The sequence below is a fragment of the Delphinapterus leucas genome, chromosome 8 (assembly GCF_059928025.1).
Source record: "Delphinapterus leucas isolate spDelLeu-1000000601 "Yukka" chromosome 8, BTC_Dleu_Yukka2, whole genome shotgun sequence".
NCBI lineage: Eukaryota > Metazoa > Chordata > Mammalia > Artiodactyla > Monodontidae > Delphinapterus > Delphinapterus leucas.
In genome coordinates this window covers 58798765-58815445 of record NC_143136.1, presented here as the reverse complement: position 1 = coordinate 58815445, position 16681 = coordinate 58798765, and the positions used below count along the sequence as shown (strand labels likewise).

At 40.9% G+C, this 16681-nt stretch overlaps 1 protein-coding gene across 5 annotated transcripts in view; it reads right to left on the bottom strand.

Moving 5' to 3' along the window:
* OLA1 (Obg like ATPase 1) overlaps positions 1-8943 on the bottom strand; it is a 181680-nt gene extending 172737 nt beyond the window's left edge. For 3 of the 5 annotated variants that reach the window (XR_016394132.1, XR_016394133.1, XM_089916657.1), the window contains exons 1-2: positions 8799-8943; positions 7417-7517 (exon numbers count right to left, since the gene is read on the bottom strand). Coding sequence is in view for 3 of the 5 variants with exons in the window: in XM_089916657.1 (XP_089772783.1) it covers positions 7417-7517 (101 nt within the window). In the remaining 2 variants the exon portion in view is untranslated. The remainder of the gene's footprint in view (positions 1-7416; positions 7518-8798) is intronic. The other 2 variants (XM_089916656.1, XM_022570064.2) reach the window with 2 other exon arrangements.
* Positions 8944-16681: the final 7738 nt, after the last annotated feature.

Here is a 16681-nt window from a genome sequence, read left to right as displayed (position 1 = left end):
CCTGAAACTACTATAATATTGTAAATCAACTAAACCTCAATTTAAAAAATGTTTAATAGGGCTTCCCTAGTGGCGCAGTGGTTGAGAGTCCGCCTGCCAACGCAGGGGACACAGGTTCGTGCCCCGGTCTGGGAAGATCCCACATGCCGCGGAGCAGCTGGGCCCGTGAGCCATGGCTGCTGAGCCTGCGCATCCGGAGCCTGTGCTCCGCAACGGGAGAGGCCGCAACAGTGAGAGGCCCGCATACCGCAAAAAAAATAAATTAATTAATAAATAAAATTTTAAAAAAATAAAAAATGTTTAATAAAGATAATTACAAGCACTGGTGAGAATGTGAAGAAAGTAGAACCCACATACATTGCTGGTAAGAACACAGAATGACACACTCGCTTTAGAAAAGTTTGGCAGTTCCTCAAATAGTTAAATATACGGTTACATACAACCCAGAAATTCCACTCCTAAGTATACACCCAAGAGAGATGAAAACATATGTCAACAGAAAAATTTGTTTATTACAAAGCTGGGACAGAGAAGGTACAAATAAGCCTGGAACATAATGTGGAGCTAGAAACTAGAAAATACTCAAAAAATAGAGGACACATCAAAAGTAATACGAGTGAACAGGAAGGCTCCTGATGGCCAAATGTGGGCAATTTGAGCAACAAAATAAATAACAGTAGTAACGCATTATAACCAACAAAGTAAAAACTGATCCTGATATAAACAAATTATAAGTAATTTACATGAGAAAATGGGGGGTTCTTCTTGACAACAGAATTCTAAACAATAGAATTCTAAACAATAGAATTTCCATTGTTCCTTCTATAAATTGTTTCCTCTATAAATGTAGAAGACCAACAGAAATGTTTAAATCTCCATTTGGTAAACACCACAATAATAACTATTTCAAACAAGAATCATTAATACACGCCAAAACTGGGGGGCAAAAGTATGAGAAACACAATATTTACATAATTTCAAAGTATCTCCCTAAAAGATATATTTATTAATTGCAATGGAAAATATAGTAAACTTTTCAGTGAAGAAATTTGTCAGACACCTCCTTAGATAAGTGATCAAAGTTAAAATCACCAGTAACTGGACAAATCAACATTGTGTGCTTCCTGATATAATGTACTAGGAAGCACATGTCACTTCTGCATCCAAAAATGCATAATTTGAATTTAATCACAAGGAAATATTAGATAAACCCGAAGGTTTAAGAGCCTACCATAAGAGGTCAGCACTCCTCAAAAGTGTCAAGGACATGAAAGACAAAGTGAGAAACTGTTCTAGGTTAAAGGAAACTAAGGACACAGCAACAATTAAATGCAACATATACGTAATCCTGTATTAGATCCTGGACTAGAAAATGGACATTAGTGAGACAACTGGTAAATCAATGCTAATTTCCTGATTTTTATAACTGTACTATGTTAACATTTGGGGAGTGTAAGCAGACCTCATATAGGAATTTTTTTAACTAGCTTTGCAAGTGTGAAATTTTTTAATTGTGAAACTACTTCAAAAACAATTTTTATTTACTCTTAAGCAAAAAGTCACACAGACTAGGAAGAGGTAGTTCTAATGCATATCCAACAAGGAACCCATATCCAGAATAAAAAAACACCTAATTATTACTAAAAAGAAAAAATATCCTTCACAAAAGATGTCCAGTAAACATATTAAAAGATGTTCAAAATCATTAGCTATCACAGGTATGCAAAACGATCATGATACTACACACAAGTATGGCCAAAATGAAAAAGAATGATAATACCAAGTGCTAGTGAGGATGAAGAGAAATTAGAACTCTTTTTTACAATACCAGCACTATAAATTGGAATAACCACTTTGGAAAATTATGTGGCAGTATCTAAAGATATTTAACTCCTAGAGGTGGGGAGTTTGGGGGATAGGGTGAGTGGGGTAAGTGTATCCACTCACCCAACAGAAATGAGTTCTTGTATCTACCCACCAAAAGACATGTACATGAATGTTCAAAGCAGCTCTATTCATAATAGACAAAAAAAGGAAACAACCCAAATGCCCATCAATAGCAAAAAGGGTAAATACAGTGTATATTCTCTCAGGCATAATGTTGACTTGTAAAAGATATAAAGAGTGCATAATGTGGGCTTCCCTGGTGGCGCAGTGGTTGAGAGTCCGCCTGCCCATGCAGGTGACGCAGGTTCGTGCCCCGGTCCGGGAAGATCCCACATGCCGCGGAGCGGCTGGGCCCGTGAGCCATGGCTGCTGAGCCTGCGCGTCTGGAGCCTGTGCTCCACAACGGGAGAGGCCACAACAGTCAGAGGCCCGCGTACCGCAAAAAAGAAAAAAAAAGAGTGCATAATGTGTGATTCCATCTGTATCAGGCAAACTAATCAATGTGGTAATAGAAGTTGGAATATGGTTATCCTAGGAAGGATAGTACCAACTGGGAAGGGGTACAAGGAAGTCTTTTGTGGCTCTGGATTTGTTCTAGATCTTGATGTGGGTACTGGTTACATGGGTGAATTAAAATGTAAAAATCCGATATGTACATTTAAAGTTTTCGCATTTTACTGTATATGTTATACCTCAATTTAAAAAACAAAAACAAAAAAACACTGGGACAAAACAAAAAAAGATTTACTATAGATAATGCCCTGACAGAAAGCCCACTTAAGAAGCCTCTGGAATAATTCAAGTAAGAAATGAGTGGCAAAAAGATGCGAAGAAAATAGATCAGAGAGATATTCAGGTACCAGGTTTGGTGCCCTACTGAAAAATACAGCTGAGGAGAAAGAATGAAAAGATAAATCTCTCAAGTATCTGGGTGGAAAGTAGTATTATTAACCAAGATAGGGAATGCAAGAGGCAACAAGCTCAGTTTTAGACATGTAGGGTATAGACATTTAACTGGAGATATTCAGGGCAGTTAGATATATGAATCTGGAAGTCAGATGCAACCTGAGCAGGACATATAAATTTAGAAAAGAGAAGCCAACATATGATTAAAATTAGGAGAGGATGAGACTGCCCAGGGAGAAAGTATAAAAGAGAAGACAGCCAAGGACAGAAACCTAATATAGAGCGCAAACACAGGAAGTATAGCAAGCACAAAAGACTGAAGGAAGAGTTGAGAGAGGTGGGGAGTTACTAACAGTGCCAAATAGGGCAGAGAGGTTAAGTAAGTTAAGGACAAAAAGTGAGTACCAGCTTTGACAATCAGATCATTATTGCCTTTTGCTATAGTTTTTGTCAAAAGCAAACATTTTTAAGAGGTCTTAAATGACCTACAAAGGAGTTAAAATACACAATCTATACCACGCTGTACCTTCATTTCCCCATCAATTTCAAACTAGTTCATGCAAGCAATCTGCAAAAAACAAATTATTAATAGTCATAAGTGGAAGATTACTATTAAGACTTTAAAATTGTAAAAGAAAAATATAATCTATCCCAAGGATAGAATATACATAATTGCTTATTGTTTCTTATATATAATGTATATATAATAAACACTATTCTGTATAAAAAGTGAGTGGCTTTTCTGTACGTGAAATTTTTTATAATCAAATATTGGAAAAAAACTGGCCAGCATGAAAAATAAATATATGCATTAAAGAGAGCATTATTAATTGAGCACCTAGAGATTAATCTTCCTCCAGTGAGTTTCTCAAAGCAATCAAGAATGGAGCCTCTTCAGTAAGAACAAGAAGCTAAGAATGAGCCAGGAAGACTTCTCCAGGGAACAAATGGGTGTCATACAAAACTATATTAGGAAAATAGGAAAATAGTAGAATGCAATGGATTAAAGATGGCCACATGTTCTTTTCTACTCCTCCCCTCAAGAGGCTGAGTCTATTTCCCTTCCCTCCTTATCTCTGGGCTGGTGTCACGACTTGCTTTGACTAAAAGAAATAGGTGGGAGTGTTTTGTACCACTGGCACATTTTCACTCTCTTGGGAGTCAGCCACCATGCTATAAAAAAGTTTGGGCTGGAGACCACTTGGAGAGAAAGAAGCCAAGTAAGGGAAGATAGAAATGCCCTAGACTTCCAGCCTGATAAGGCCCCAGCCCTGTGGGTATAGCCATCTTGGACCTTCCAACCCAACTAGCCATCAGCTGAATGCAGCCACATGAAGGATCTCAAGTGAGACCAGCAGTAGACCCACCCAGCTAACCCACAGAATCATGAGAAATATTATTATAAATATTTATCGTTTTAAACCACAAACTTTTGGAGTGGTTTCCTACATAAAAATAGATAACTAAAACATTGAACATAATTACCCTGTGATTTTTTTTTAAAGCATTTCCTACAATGTTTTCCTCAACAACAGTACATAGCTTTGTGGTTGGACTCTGGCAAATTGGGAAAAGGCAAGCTGTAGGAACAACCAAAGGACATTCCCAGAAGTCTCAACTAAGCAAGACAAATACTCTCCTGAGGCAGTTGCTGAGTAATGGAACAGAGTATACAGTTGTCGCCCAATATTCATTCTTTCCTCCTTTCACAGTAACAGAATTTTTAACTGAACATATGTCCATCAAAATAAAGACTACATATCCTAGCCTTCCTTGAAAGTAAATTCTTATGACTATATCTGGACAAAGGAATGTTACCAGAAGTATGGTGTGGCAGCTTACAGGAAAAAAAAATCCCTCTTAGACTGCAGGGCAAGTTGTTTGGTCCTTTCACCCCTCGGATAACCAGTTGTCTGGAATTCACAACACTTTGGTCCATGAGAATGAAAGGCCATTCCCTTGGGATTGCTGAAGCATGAGGTGCAAGGAGCTGGGGTTTCTAAGATTTCATAAAGCAAGGTCAATATACCAATCTATGACTGCAAAATTTACACTTTTACATAAAAAAGAAACTTCTGGGCTTCCCTCGTGGCGCAGTGGTTGAGGGTCCGCCTGCCAATGCAGGGGACGCGGGTTCGTGCCCGGGTCCGGGAAGATCCCACATGCCGCGGAGCAGCTGGGCCCGTGAGCCATGGACGCTGAGCCTGCGCGTCCGGAGCCTGTGCTCCGCAACAGGAGAGGCCACAACAGTGAGAGGTCCGCGTACCGCAAAAAAAATTTAAAAAAAAGTAGCCATCAAAACGTGCCTCCTTATCATTAAACCTACACATGGCATCAAGGGCAGAAAAACTATCCATTCACAGATAATTACTGAGTGCCTACCTACTAAGTTCCTAACACCAGTCTAGGTGCTAGAAATACAACAACAAACAAGAACAAGACAATCCTTGCCTTTACGGAATGAAATTCTAATGAGAAGGGGGCAGGGATGTTAAACATTGATTAAATTAGATAATACACATAAAGTGCTCAGAATAGTGATAGGCATACACTAAATAAGTATTCAAATAAATATCAACTGTTGTTAGCTATAAATATCTCTCTATGTTTCTAGGTAATCAGCAAACCTTCTTATTCATCCAGTTCTCTAAAAATCAAGAGATTCTTTAGATGGTTTCAGCACTAAATGTCCTTATTTTTGATGAGCAGGCCATCCTTCAGAGAACTGTCCTCTCTCCCCAATCCATTTCTTGTGGGCCTATCCAGAGGTAGACGTGCCCAGTAAGATTTCCTTACACAGGAATCTATATCACTGGAGAGGCAGCAGGTGATGAGAAACACCCAGAAGTTCAGTTCATATGGCTGAGCTCCACGTGGACCCATCTCTGCCAGCACTACCCAGGCTCCTGTCCTTCCTGAGGCCTGGCTGTTCAGCTTGTCCTTCAATGCTCTCCTTCCAATAAGTCTCTTTTTCTTGCTTAAAACAGCAAGAATTTGTGTTGCTTACGAAGAACCCTACCTGATACAGTTAGGCAATGTAAGATCATTCTAAAAAAAGGAGTGTTCATAACCAAACACAATTGCCAAAACTCACTGAACTGCACATTATTAAAATGAGTGAATTTTACTGTTTATAAAGTATACGTCAATAAAACTGGGGGAAAGTGGGAGGAGTATTTAATTTAAAAGCATAAATAGCACATTTATACTGGATAATAAAATATTCTAGGTTATTTTCCTATATATTGACTTTATTATGCTCTATGCTAAAAAACTCATACAGGGAACATTTTTTAAGATGGCCCATTTTAAATCAGTCCCATTTAAAGTCAAGCTGCATTGACTGCAATGATTCTAGAATGAAAGAAGTATGTTAATATCTAAAAACTATGTCTTGCTTACTAACGCAATAAAGTTCACAACATACATAATGATCATATCTTGCTTTCAAGTTTATTGACAGCACCCTACAGTACTTTGCTTAATTATTTGTTTTGCTTATATTCCCACTCTCTATTTAGTCTTACTTTGCAAGCAGCCTATATCACAGCAGGAAACCCCCTCAAAATGCAAACCTCTCCAGCTCCAGACTGAAATTAGGACAGCCCCACTTGTCATGTTTTACATTACAAGAATTTCAGAACTGCCTTACTTGGTCACACCATGCTCCATTCACTAAGCAATCTCTATGACAGGGGCTCCTAGGAACACGTGAAAGAACATAGTTGTCCTACCTGCCACCAATCTAAAAGCCTAAAGCACATTCCAAAATACTTTCCGTCCTCTTAATAAATCCATATTGGATCTGTTACTCCTTAGTACACCCTAATCACTTCTGAGACATTTTACATTTTAAGGTTAGTAAAAGGTATTAAAATAGAAGGGCAAATAATGAAAAAAGTAGACTTTGAACAACCAAGTTGCATGTGTACAGATTTATATAATAAACCCCACAAGTATTTCCTAATTAGTCTTATTTGCAGTAATAATTCACTTTAATTTTAAACATTACAAAACTCAAAATTTTATTCTCACAACTTTCAGATTTAGCCACTTTATAAGATACCCTTTTAGCACACAACTTCCAATATTAAGTTCAAACTTGTCACCTTCTTTTCTAGTAAAAATTCAGCCATCTGATCCCTGATCTCCCAAAAATCTAATCAAATTTATAATGGGGCTTTTAAAACTATTTCCTAAAGTATCCTACTGCATGGCCTCTGGTAGCCAGCCTAAGTACCCTACGGAGCCAGCCAGCATGAAAATCTAATTTAAACTACTCTAATTCCTCATAAATTCAATACTGTGTATCTCCCAACAGTGTTTCTGGCGAACCAGAGCTGATCTGGTTCAACTTGACGTTTAAACTCCCACTGCCTCTTCCTCTGAGTTTAGCAAAACAAACAATATAAGTAACTCAAGTTTCAACCCAGTATCTGTGTAGAAAAGCAAAAATAAGATAAGTGTAAATGAAAACCTTGTTTTGCAACATATTAATAGTCCAGCTTCCTAGCCTCTTTTCTTCAATTTAAATTTTTATTACCTCATGAGTTCCCATTTCTACAACAAGACCCAAAGTATTTACAAAACGAAAATGAGAAAAGCCCAACAACATTCACCTACCCAACATTTGGCAACCCAACAACACCAATTTTCAAGGAAGTTCCAAATCTTCCAATGATTGGGGGTGGTTTAATTCCATCACCTGCCTTTTTGGGGGGCATCTGAAATGTCAAAACAAACATACATATGAACAAAACTTTTTACTGTCCCCATTGACCAAAAACACATTTCAGCACACACAATATATTATTGAATAATAGATTAAGAATACAGCATACTGTATATATCAATCTAAAACTGACACACTTTATTTTTCAACAAAAATGAAAACAAAAAAGTTCTGTTAACAGATCTGATTCTGATAGTAGTCAAAGCAGTCACTCCTGAGAAGTCCTGGAAAACTGATCTAAAAATATGTGGCACCAGAAATCAAAAATAAAATTTAGCTGCCAATCTTCCATCCAGACTGTTCACAAAACATTTTCTTAACCTGACATGTGGTTATATGAATGAAAGCATTTGGAAGCAGGAGCACAGGTAAGAGTGTCAAAGAAAATCCATTCTAGAACCACTAGCAACCGAGTCACCTCCCACCAAACCATTCCCTCAATCTGGAACCTGTTCTTTCCCATTTCGCCCACAAGCACCATTTTTCGCGTGAATGAACACACGCCGGTATCAAGGTCTTTCCAACAAGCCTCTTCCACCTTTGGCACTGTAGTTACGACTCATCGGTCCTCATAAGCAACCTCCTGAATCCACCCTTTGGTTACTTCTAGTCGTAAATGGATCTACTAAGCCTTTTTATTTACAGGTCGAAACTTTCTCGGTCCCTGACAATCTGGCTCTAAGTTTCTCCGGGCAAAATTGAGCCGACTTTAGTACTGCAAACTGAACTCATGAGGACTGCTAACCTCACGTTTTATAAGCTGGGAACTAAAACTATCCCTGTCTTCTGGCTCCAATTGAACCTCCCGGGGCCACGTTGACGCCCTGCTCATAAAGTGATAGCCTCTGATCCCTGACCCCGAGGGCCAGGAATCTCCCTTCTCAGGGTCGTAACTCACAGCTGTTCCCAGCTAAACCCCAGGTCTCCGAAGCACAGCTGCACGAGCAGAGACTTTCCAGTCCTCTGGCCTCCTACCAAAGAGTGGCTGGCCGCCCAGCCAAAGCGAGGTCCCACCCAACATCTTCCCCCTCTGGACTGGGCCACTGGCCGTCCCCGCCTCCGGAGAAGGCTTTCCCCATAGCGTGCCGGGTGAGGCGTGGGCCGCTCCCGGGACACGCGGCCTAGTCCGAGAGCGCCTCATTCATCCACACGCTCCACGCCGCCCTCCGCCCAGGCCGGCCACCCGGCCCTGGCGGGACGCCGGCCTCAGAGCAATGGGCCAGAGTCAAAGACGCGGCGGGGGTCGCGACCACAGGCTCCCTGAGGACCTCACCGTGCTCAGGGCGGACGATGACACAGGCTCCCAGCGGCAGCGGGAAACGGGTCCTACCGGCAGCCGGAGGCCGGGAGGAAGGAGGAGAAAGCGCAAGCCCAGCCCCTCCGCCGAGCGGAATGCACGTCGGCGGCGGCGGCGGCGGCGGCGGCTGCGGCGGCGGCAGCGGAACAGGCGGGCCGGGCGCCGGGCTGCACCTGCGCGCAAGCCGCGCGCCCCACCCCGCTCCGCCCCGCGCTCCCCCCATCGCGTCCCGCCCATTGGTTTGGCCGCGGGAGGCGGGAGAGGGTGGGAGGAGTCGCGCGGCGCCCGAGCTGGCGGGAGCTGGAGAACCGTCCTTGCAGGCCTGAGCCGGTGGCGTGCAGGAGCGCGAGTCTTCCGCCATCCCTACACGTGGGGCTTCTCGGCCCCGGATCTCCGCTTCCTTACAGGTGCGCGCCCCGCGTTTCCCGCACACGCTCGCTTGCCGCCCTCCAGCCCCACACTTAACCCGCCGCTTCACCTCGAAGCACCCTCGGCCTGACCGCCCGCGCGGAGGCGGGTCGCCTGAGGTCTGGCGATCAGCCGCGCCAGCCCCGCTTGGCCGCCAGCTGAGTCCTCGGGGACCACGGCCCCAGCTCGCCTCCTTTTCCTATAACGCTCTTCAGTCAGTCCAGATGGTGAGAAGCTGTTAAACTTTCTTAACGGAAAAAAGGGTTAAGGGTATGATCTAAGGAGTCCTTCGTCGCCTTATTTTTCAGGCGTATTACAGGCACTGGATCCCAGAATGCGTTTAACACAGCCAGTTTCCACACACATCCCGCTCCTTTTCCTCTGGAAGGTTAAAAGCAGAAGCCTTTGGAATTTGGGAAACGTTGGTTCCAATCTGGATTCCACTACCCATTAGCCGTTTGACCCTGACCAAAATAATCTCTCTGGGCTTCAGTTTCCTCTGGGATAAAATGAGGCCACTGAGACCCACCTTAAGAGGTTATTGTGAGGATTGAGGATAAATGAGATAATGTGTGTAAACCTTGTAGTAACAGTACCCAACACACATAGGAAAGGCTCATAAATAGTAATAAAGGCTATTGTTAATATTAGGGTTTCATCTCATCTCACCCCTACCTGACTACACCATGAGCTCCATCTGTAGAAGGAATTCATTCATTTAGGTCCTGGCCTTCAGTCAGCATTCAAGTATTTGTTGCAGTGAATGCAATACTTGTCCAAAAATTGTGACACTTTTTTTAGGTGCTTCTTTCAAAGAGACTAGTTTCTAATAAAGGAAAAGTTCTGAGTTGGCTGGTATGGGTATGCCCATTTTACAGATGTGGGAACAAGATCAGAAAGGTTATATAATTTGGATAGAGTCACACAACTAACTGGCAAATGGCAGAAGCCAAATTTCAAGCCCCAATCAAACGGAAAAATCTGTTCCCTTTCAGCCAAAATTCTAATAGGGACTTTTTATAAGCAGCAACGGAGCCATTATTGGTAATAAAATTGCATAACATTTTCCTCTTTCCTATGAGAGTGATCTACTGAGATAAGTTAAAAAGCTTTTTCTATAAGTTTGGAAATTCTCAAGGACATGGGCAACTTGATTTGATTTTGGTTTTCTATTATTTTTTCATTATGTCATTGATAAGTATGCACCGTTTAAATTCTCCCAATCTAGCTCCCTTGTCACCAATACCTTGTATTTATAACATGGGTGTGAGTACACAGTAGGTACGAAACAGAAGGAAGCTAAATAGCCCACATTTTGTACCCAACCTCAGTATAAACGGTTATGAATAGTCCTAACAAAGTAATTCCTAAATTGCTTACTGTTCAGTAGTGAAGTTCTATAGTTGGCTTTCACACTGCTGCTTGTGAAAAGAGAGGAACCATTACCTGAAAAGCTCAAGAATCCCAGAGAGCCCAATCTGCCCAGCAACCGGCCGCTCCAATAGTAATTGAAAATGTTCCCCAGTCATGGAGAGGTAGAATTATCTTCAAGTTATTACTGTCTTTTAGCCAGATCTTGCTCTTTCTTCAATCTCAATATCTCTGCGATCTACCTGTTCCCTTCAATTCACACTATCAAGTCCTTGAGTCAGTTACCTGTTTCTCTGTTTGCAGCTGCGTCTTTTACTTGCACTTTTCACCACCTTTAAAGTGCTTTGACAAAGCAGGTCACACAGATGTCAGTGAGCTAGGAAGTTTCAGGAGTGGCCGATAGCTGCTGCTAACAGTTGCCCAATAATAAGACTCCATTTCCAACTCACTGGGGGAAATGCCACGCACTCGCACTCACTGGGGGTCAATTCATATTCATGAGAAAGAGGATCTGATTGGCCTGATTTAGGTAAAGTTCTACCAAGGGTCCAGTCAGCCTTGGTCAGGTGGGTAGAGGTCACATAGTAGAAACATCTCTGTGCATGACCTCCCTCTACTAATGAAGCAGGCATGTCTCAGAGAAAACCCTAGTAGGTATCTTTTATTCTACATGATAAATGAAGATTCAGTGAGACAGACAGGATATTAAGAGTTAACACTAATGCCAAGCCTAAGAAAATGACTTTGAGCATAGGAAAGTTTGTCCTTGAGCCTTTTGCACAAAGGGAAGTCTATTTAGTATCTGTTGGGCTCAGTGATTAAGTGAAGCCTAGAGGAAAGAATCAGAAGTGGTCTAGAATGGAAATTTTTTTTTTTCTTTTTTTGGCTGTGTTGGGTCTTCGTTGTGGGCTTCTCTCTAGTTGTGGCGCACAGGCTCAGTAGTTGCAGCGCGGAGTTTAGTTGCCCCGCGGCATGTGGGATCTTAGTTCCCCGACCAGGGATTGAACCTGTGTCCCCTGCATTGGAAGGCGGATTCTTAACCACTGGACTACCAGGGAAATCCCTAGAATGGAAATTGAGCAAAAGATCTCTGTCAGAGGAAGGATGAGAATAGGCCATCAGATCAGCTCAACATAAGGATGCTGCCAAGGAAATATCAATGGGATGAAAATAAGTAGAGCTCATATTTTTTGTTCTTTGTTGTTATTAGCTTTCAGAATTTTTCTTACCTTACTAGGGTAAGAAATGACCAGGGATCAAGTAAGTTGACCAAAGGTCACAAAGGATCTAGGGAGTGGTTTGGAGTCAGTAATTTTTACAGACTAGCTCAGTTGGAAATCCAGAGATTTAATGATCTTGTAGAGAAGGCTAGGGGACAGGAGACAGGAAGACTTTAGAGAGAGTCTAAGGAGGAAAGGAGGAAAATGGAATAGTGACACATTCATCATGGGCTGGCAAGGCTGGACTACACGTATTGGTCAACTTCATCCACATCTGTTACAGGCATAACAGATAACAAAATAATAGTAATACCTACACTAAGAGGGAAATTGAGTCCTGAGGATAACTTTACAGGGGAAGGGAACAGCTTGCAAAAAAAATAAGTACCCTGGGGGTGGGAGGGGGAGTTGGGGACATGTTGGTCAGAGGGTACAAACTTGGAGTTAGAAGATAAATAAGTTCTGGGGATCTAACGCACAGCATTGTCATTATAGTTAACAATACTGTGTTATATACATATACTTGAAAGTTGCTAAAAGACTAGATTTTAAATGTTCTTATCACAAAAAACAATGACAATTGTGTGATGGAGGTGCAGTGAAGAACAAGATAAACATGGTCATTGCCCTCAAGGAGCTTGCAATCTAACAGGGCAGGCAAACAAGTAATTACACAAATAACTATCTAAGAACTTGGTAAAAATCTATAGAATACCTAAGTACTTTGATTACAATTTCACGATTTAAAATACACCACCACCTTGATTTTCACTTACTTGCAGAACTTCTGATATTATGTTCCAGGCAGTGCTTAATCCTTGCCCTTCCCTGTTCTATTACCAGCAGTACCCAGACCCTGTCAGGCATCAGCAAAGAAACAGATTTTCAGTTTTCATTCTTCCACTTGACAGATCATTATTTTGAATCTTTGAAATGTGGCCATAAGCTACCTGTGAAGTAAAACCTGTTTAATCATCAGCTCTGTATTCTGGAATTGCTCGTAGTGTTTGAAAGAATGCTGACTGATTAGAGAGTCCCGTTATCGCAGAAACTACTGGAGTTTTGTTATCTAATCTCTATCGTAATTCATGGATAAAGATTTAGGAAGCCTTAAAAGAAAATTTTACATGCTGTTTTCTCAGAGGCAACATAAAAGGCATATGCTAACCTAAAAGAGCAAATATATTATTAATGTATTAGCCAGGATGCTTTTAGCTTGCAAGTAATAGCAATTCTGATTCAATGGAAATTTGTCCTATGCAGCAGAAAGTCCAGAGAGGAAGAACTTCAGGATTGATAGATTCTGTAGCTCAACACTATTTTCAGGGATCCTGGTTCTTTCTGTATCACAGCTCTGTCTTCTCTGGGCATCCTCTGGATTCATCTTCAGGCTAACAGCAAAAAGACTGCTGTGGCAGTTCTAGGCAACACATCCTGAAATGACAATATTCAGAGGGGGTAAGGGGAAGAAACCATCTCTTCCTGTAACTCTTTCTTAGAAAAAAGGAAATATGCCCTAGAAACCCTCTAGCATACTTCTTCTTCCACTGGGCAAAGTAGGGTCTCATGCCTGTATTTGAACCGAACACTCGCAGGGGAAATGGGGTTAGCCTGAGACCATTCAGCCCAACCTTGGGACTGGAGTAGAGCTCAGCTTCCTCTGAGGCATCTGACTGTGAGGGCTATGGATAGGTCTCTGAGCAAAATCAGGGTTATATAAGAAAAGGGCACCTATGTCCACTTACACTTCCTGAACCATTTTTTCAAGATAACAGCTTGAGTACAGAATGATAATTCTGAAACACATCAGTGGCATTGGTGGTCATCTGATTGAATGTACATAATTGTCATAAATGTTGATACACCTAGTTCACTGAGAAAACACTGAAGAAAATTGCTCCTCTTCTGATAACACTTAATGGTGTTATATAATGAGAGTATGTGAAAATAATATTTTTATTAACCTTCACAAGATACTTAAAATTCTAGTCATGAGAAGTGAAGATTACCAAAATGTATCACAAGAGTCCCGTCAGTTGAACTGGAAACTGGGGAATCTTGTCCATAGGCCTAGGTCACCAAACTTATGGCCTCTCAGATTAGCACCAGCTCAGGATAATATTTCACCTTCATTACATTGTTGAACCTGTGTGGTTCATTTCAGGGAATATTTGTACTAATCAGGATAGGCTAGATTATAATACAATAACAGACAACTCCAAAATGTCAGAGGGGTTACAGAATAAAATAGTTCTCTTACAGGAAGTCCGTTGGAGCTCTGCTAGCTGTCCATGAGTTGGCTTGGCACTTGCAGGCTGCACTGGTCTCTAAATCCTTCTATATCAAAGTATTTCCCCCCACAAAGTGACGTTTCATTGGCCAAGTGAAGTTACATGGCCACATCAAACTTCAAGGGGCAGGGGATCCGTACTTGTACCCAGCAGTAGAGAAGAATTAGTTATTAATAAATAGTGATAATGCCTGACACAATATTCATAATAGATTCACAAATAGATTCTATGAAGCACATTCTTTCTAAATCGATTTGCTATTGTCAGTATATGATATACTGCAATCAAGGCTGCCCTTCTTTCTAAAATGATTCTTGTAAAGAAGTCATGGCTAATGTTACTTTGGTGGTGCCTACTCATCCCATGGCCCCTTCCTTCTAAGAAAAATCCATTCCCCTCACCCAACTGAGGGGGCAGGCCTAGACCTTCCTATTTATAGCACATGAATTTTAGCCTCAACAGATTGTTTCTAGGGTTGGGTGAAAGCCCAATCCAAGCTGGGCTATCAAGATTCTCTTTCTTTTGAGAAGCTGGACTTAGGACATAGCAATAAATACTATTGACAACTTAACGGGAACATAGAACGGGACATAGGCTATGTCAGACACTTTCTTGACAATATAGACAAAGCTCTTCAAAAGAAAGAAAAAAACAGGCAGGCAGGAAAAAAGCATAGGTAATCAATCACCCACATGGTCCTTTAATCACAGGTTCTGACTTTCAAGTTACAGTCTAGTCCTCCTAAAACTCTATACTTTCTGACTTTGGACTCTGTGTGAAAGCGCTGTTCTACCAAGACTTCCATCTTCTGTTTAAATTGGTTTGCAATGGGTTTCTATTTCTTACAGCCAAACAACAGTTGCAATAGCCAAAGCAAAGAATAACTTATACTGTCCTGAAAATGATTAATGTACATTAGGGGCCCATTGGTCCAATGTTCCTCTTACCTGTAGTTTTAAATTATGGGACATTATTTCCCAGAGTGTATTCTCTGCAACACTGATCCTCCACACTGCTCTGTGGAACAACAGATCTAGGATCAGATAAGTTTAGGAAGTGCTGCATCCTGCATCCCTGCTTAGGAGACTGTAATATACATTAGTATATTTAAGGGTCTGAGAAATTCTGCAATAAAGAGACCTGTTAAATCTCCTTAACCCAGCATTACCAAATGGGTACATGCATTTTCATATAATACACGTTAAAACCTCTTGGAGCATATGCTCTGAGGAGATCAACTCTTTGAAAGTTGCTATTAAGTAGTGATTTAGGAGGAGTACTTTTTGCTGCAGCAGAAATCTGTTGAACAGTGCTCTCTTCCCTTGCTTTTTTAACAGCTACCTAATGACAAAAATGATTATTTAACAAGGAAAAAAAAAAAGTGAGTACCAACCTAAGGAAAGCATTGCTCCCACCAGATGTCTCACTACCAAGATGAAGTTTAGAATTAATAGTCTTGTGCTTCATTTTACTCTGGATGAAAAAATGCCTTTTCACAAGGAGGGAAAGATCTCCAAAGAGTAGGATGAAACACGTAGGTTTTCTTGAGTGACCTTGGAAAATTACTGAGCAATCTCCTTCTAGAAGCTATCTTTGGGATATCCTGTCTGACAGCTGATAGGAGAACCCGTGACTAGGACAGCCACTGTTTTATATTACCTCTGTGCCTCATACAAATTAACAGGACTTAAAAGACTGCTTAACACTTTGCCTTCCTGGCCAACTGAAGCAATAACAGCTCATGTGGGTGCTCCTTTAAAGTAGAGCCGGATTACACACAATGATCTAAGAATCAAGAGAGGGAGTAGCACTGTACTCACAGTCATCTTCAAGATCAAATGATTTTTCTGCTGCTTTCATTTGTCCTAAGAGGTTTTTAGGTAGAGAATGAAGGTAGTTATTAAACCCTTATTGTGTGCCAGATACTGTCCTAGCCACTATATATTTGGGACCTAATTTACTAACTCTATAGGTAAGTGTTACTTTTGTAGCTAAAGACACCAAATCCATAAAAGTTTAGGCAATTTTATTACAGTCTCTTTGTTAGGCAATAACCTAACTATTAGGCAAGAAAAAAACCAATTCCATCTGATTCCAGATGCACTTTGTATTTAAACATGCTTGTCACACAACAGCCAAATGATGTCTTACATATAGTAAATGATGCAGTCTAACAGTATAGATAAAGAAGAAAGGGGTGTGTATATGTGTGTTCGTGTGCAGCCATGTCTGTGTGTGCTTTTAACTGGAGCAAAAGATTAACTCAAATAGTTCATGTAAAAAAAACTGACCTCATAGGGAACTTCTGGCTAGGATTTCTTTTTTTAATCATGAATATTTCAGTTCAGTAAATAGGACTATTAACATTACTGGAAGACATATTCAGCATATCTGTAGGCTTTGATATTCAAGGACAAACAAGAGCCTGAAACATTAAGGCTTCAGTGGTTATGACATGACCAGAATTATCTAAATTGATGCAGTGATTAAAATGTTCCATCAGGAAACAGTATATTCAGGGAATCCTGGATGAAATGCTGTGAAATCATTGGTGAACTATTAAATGATG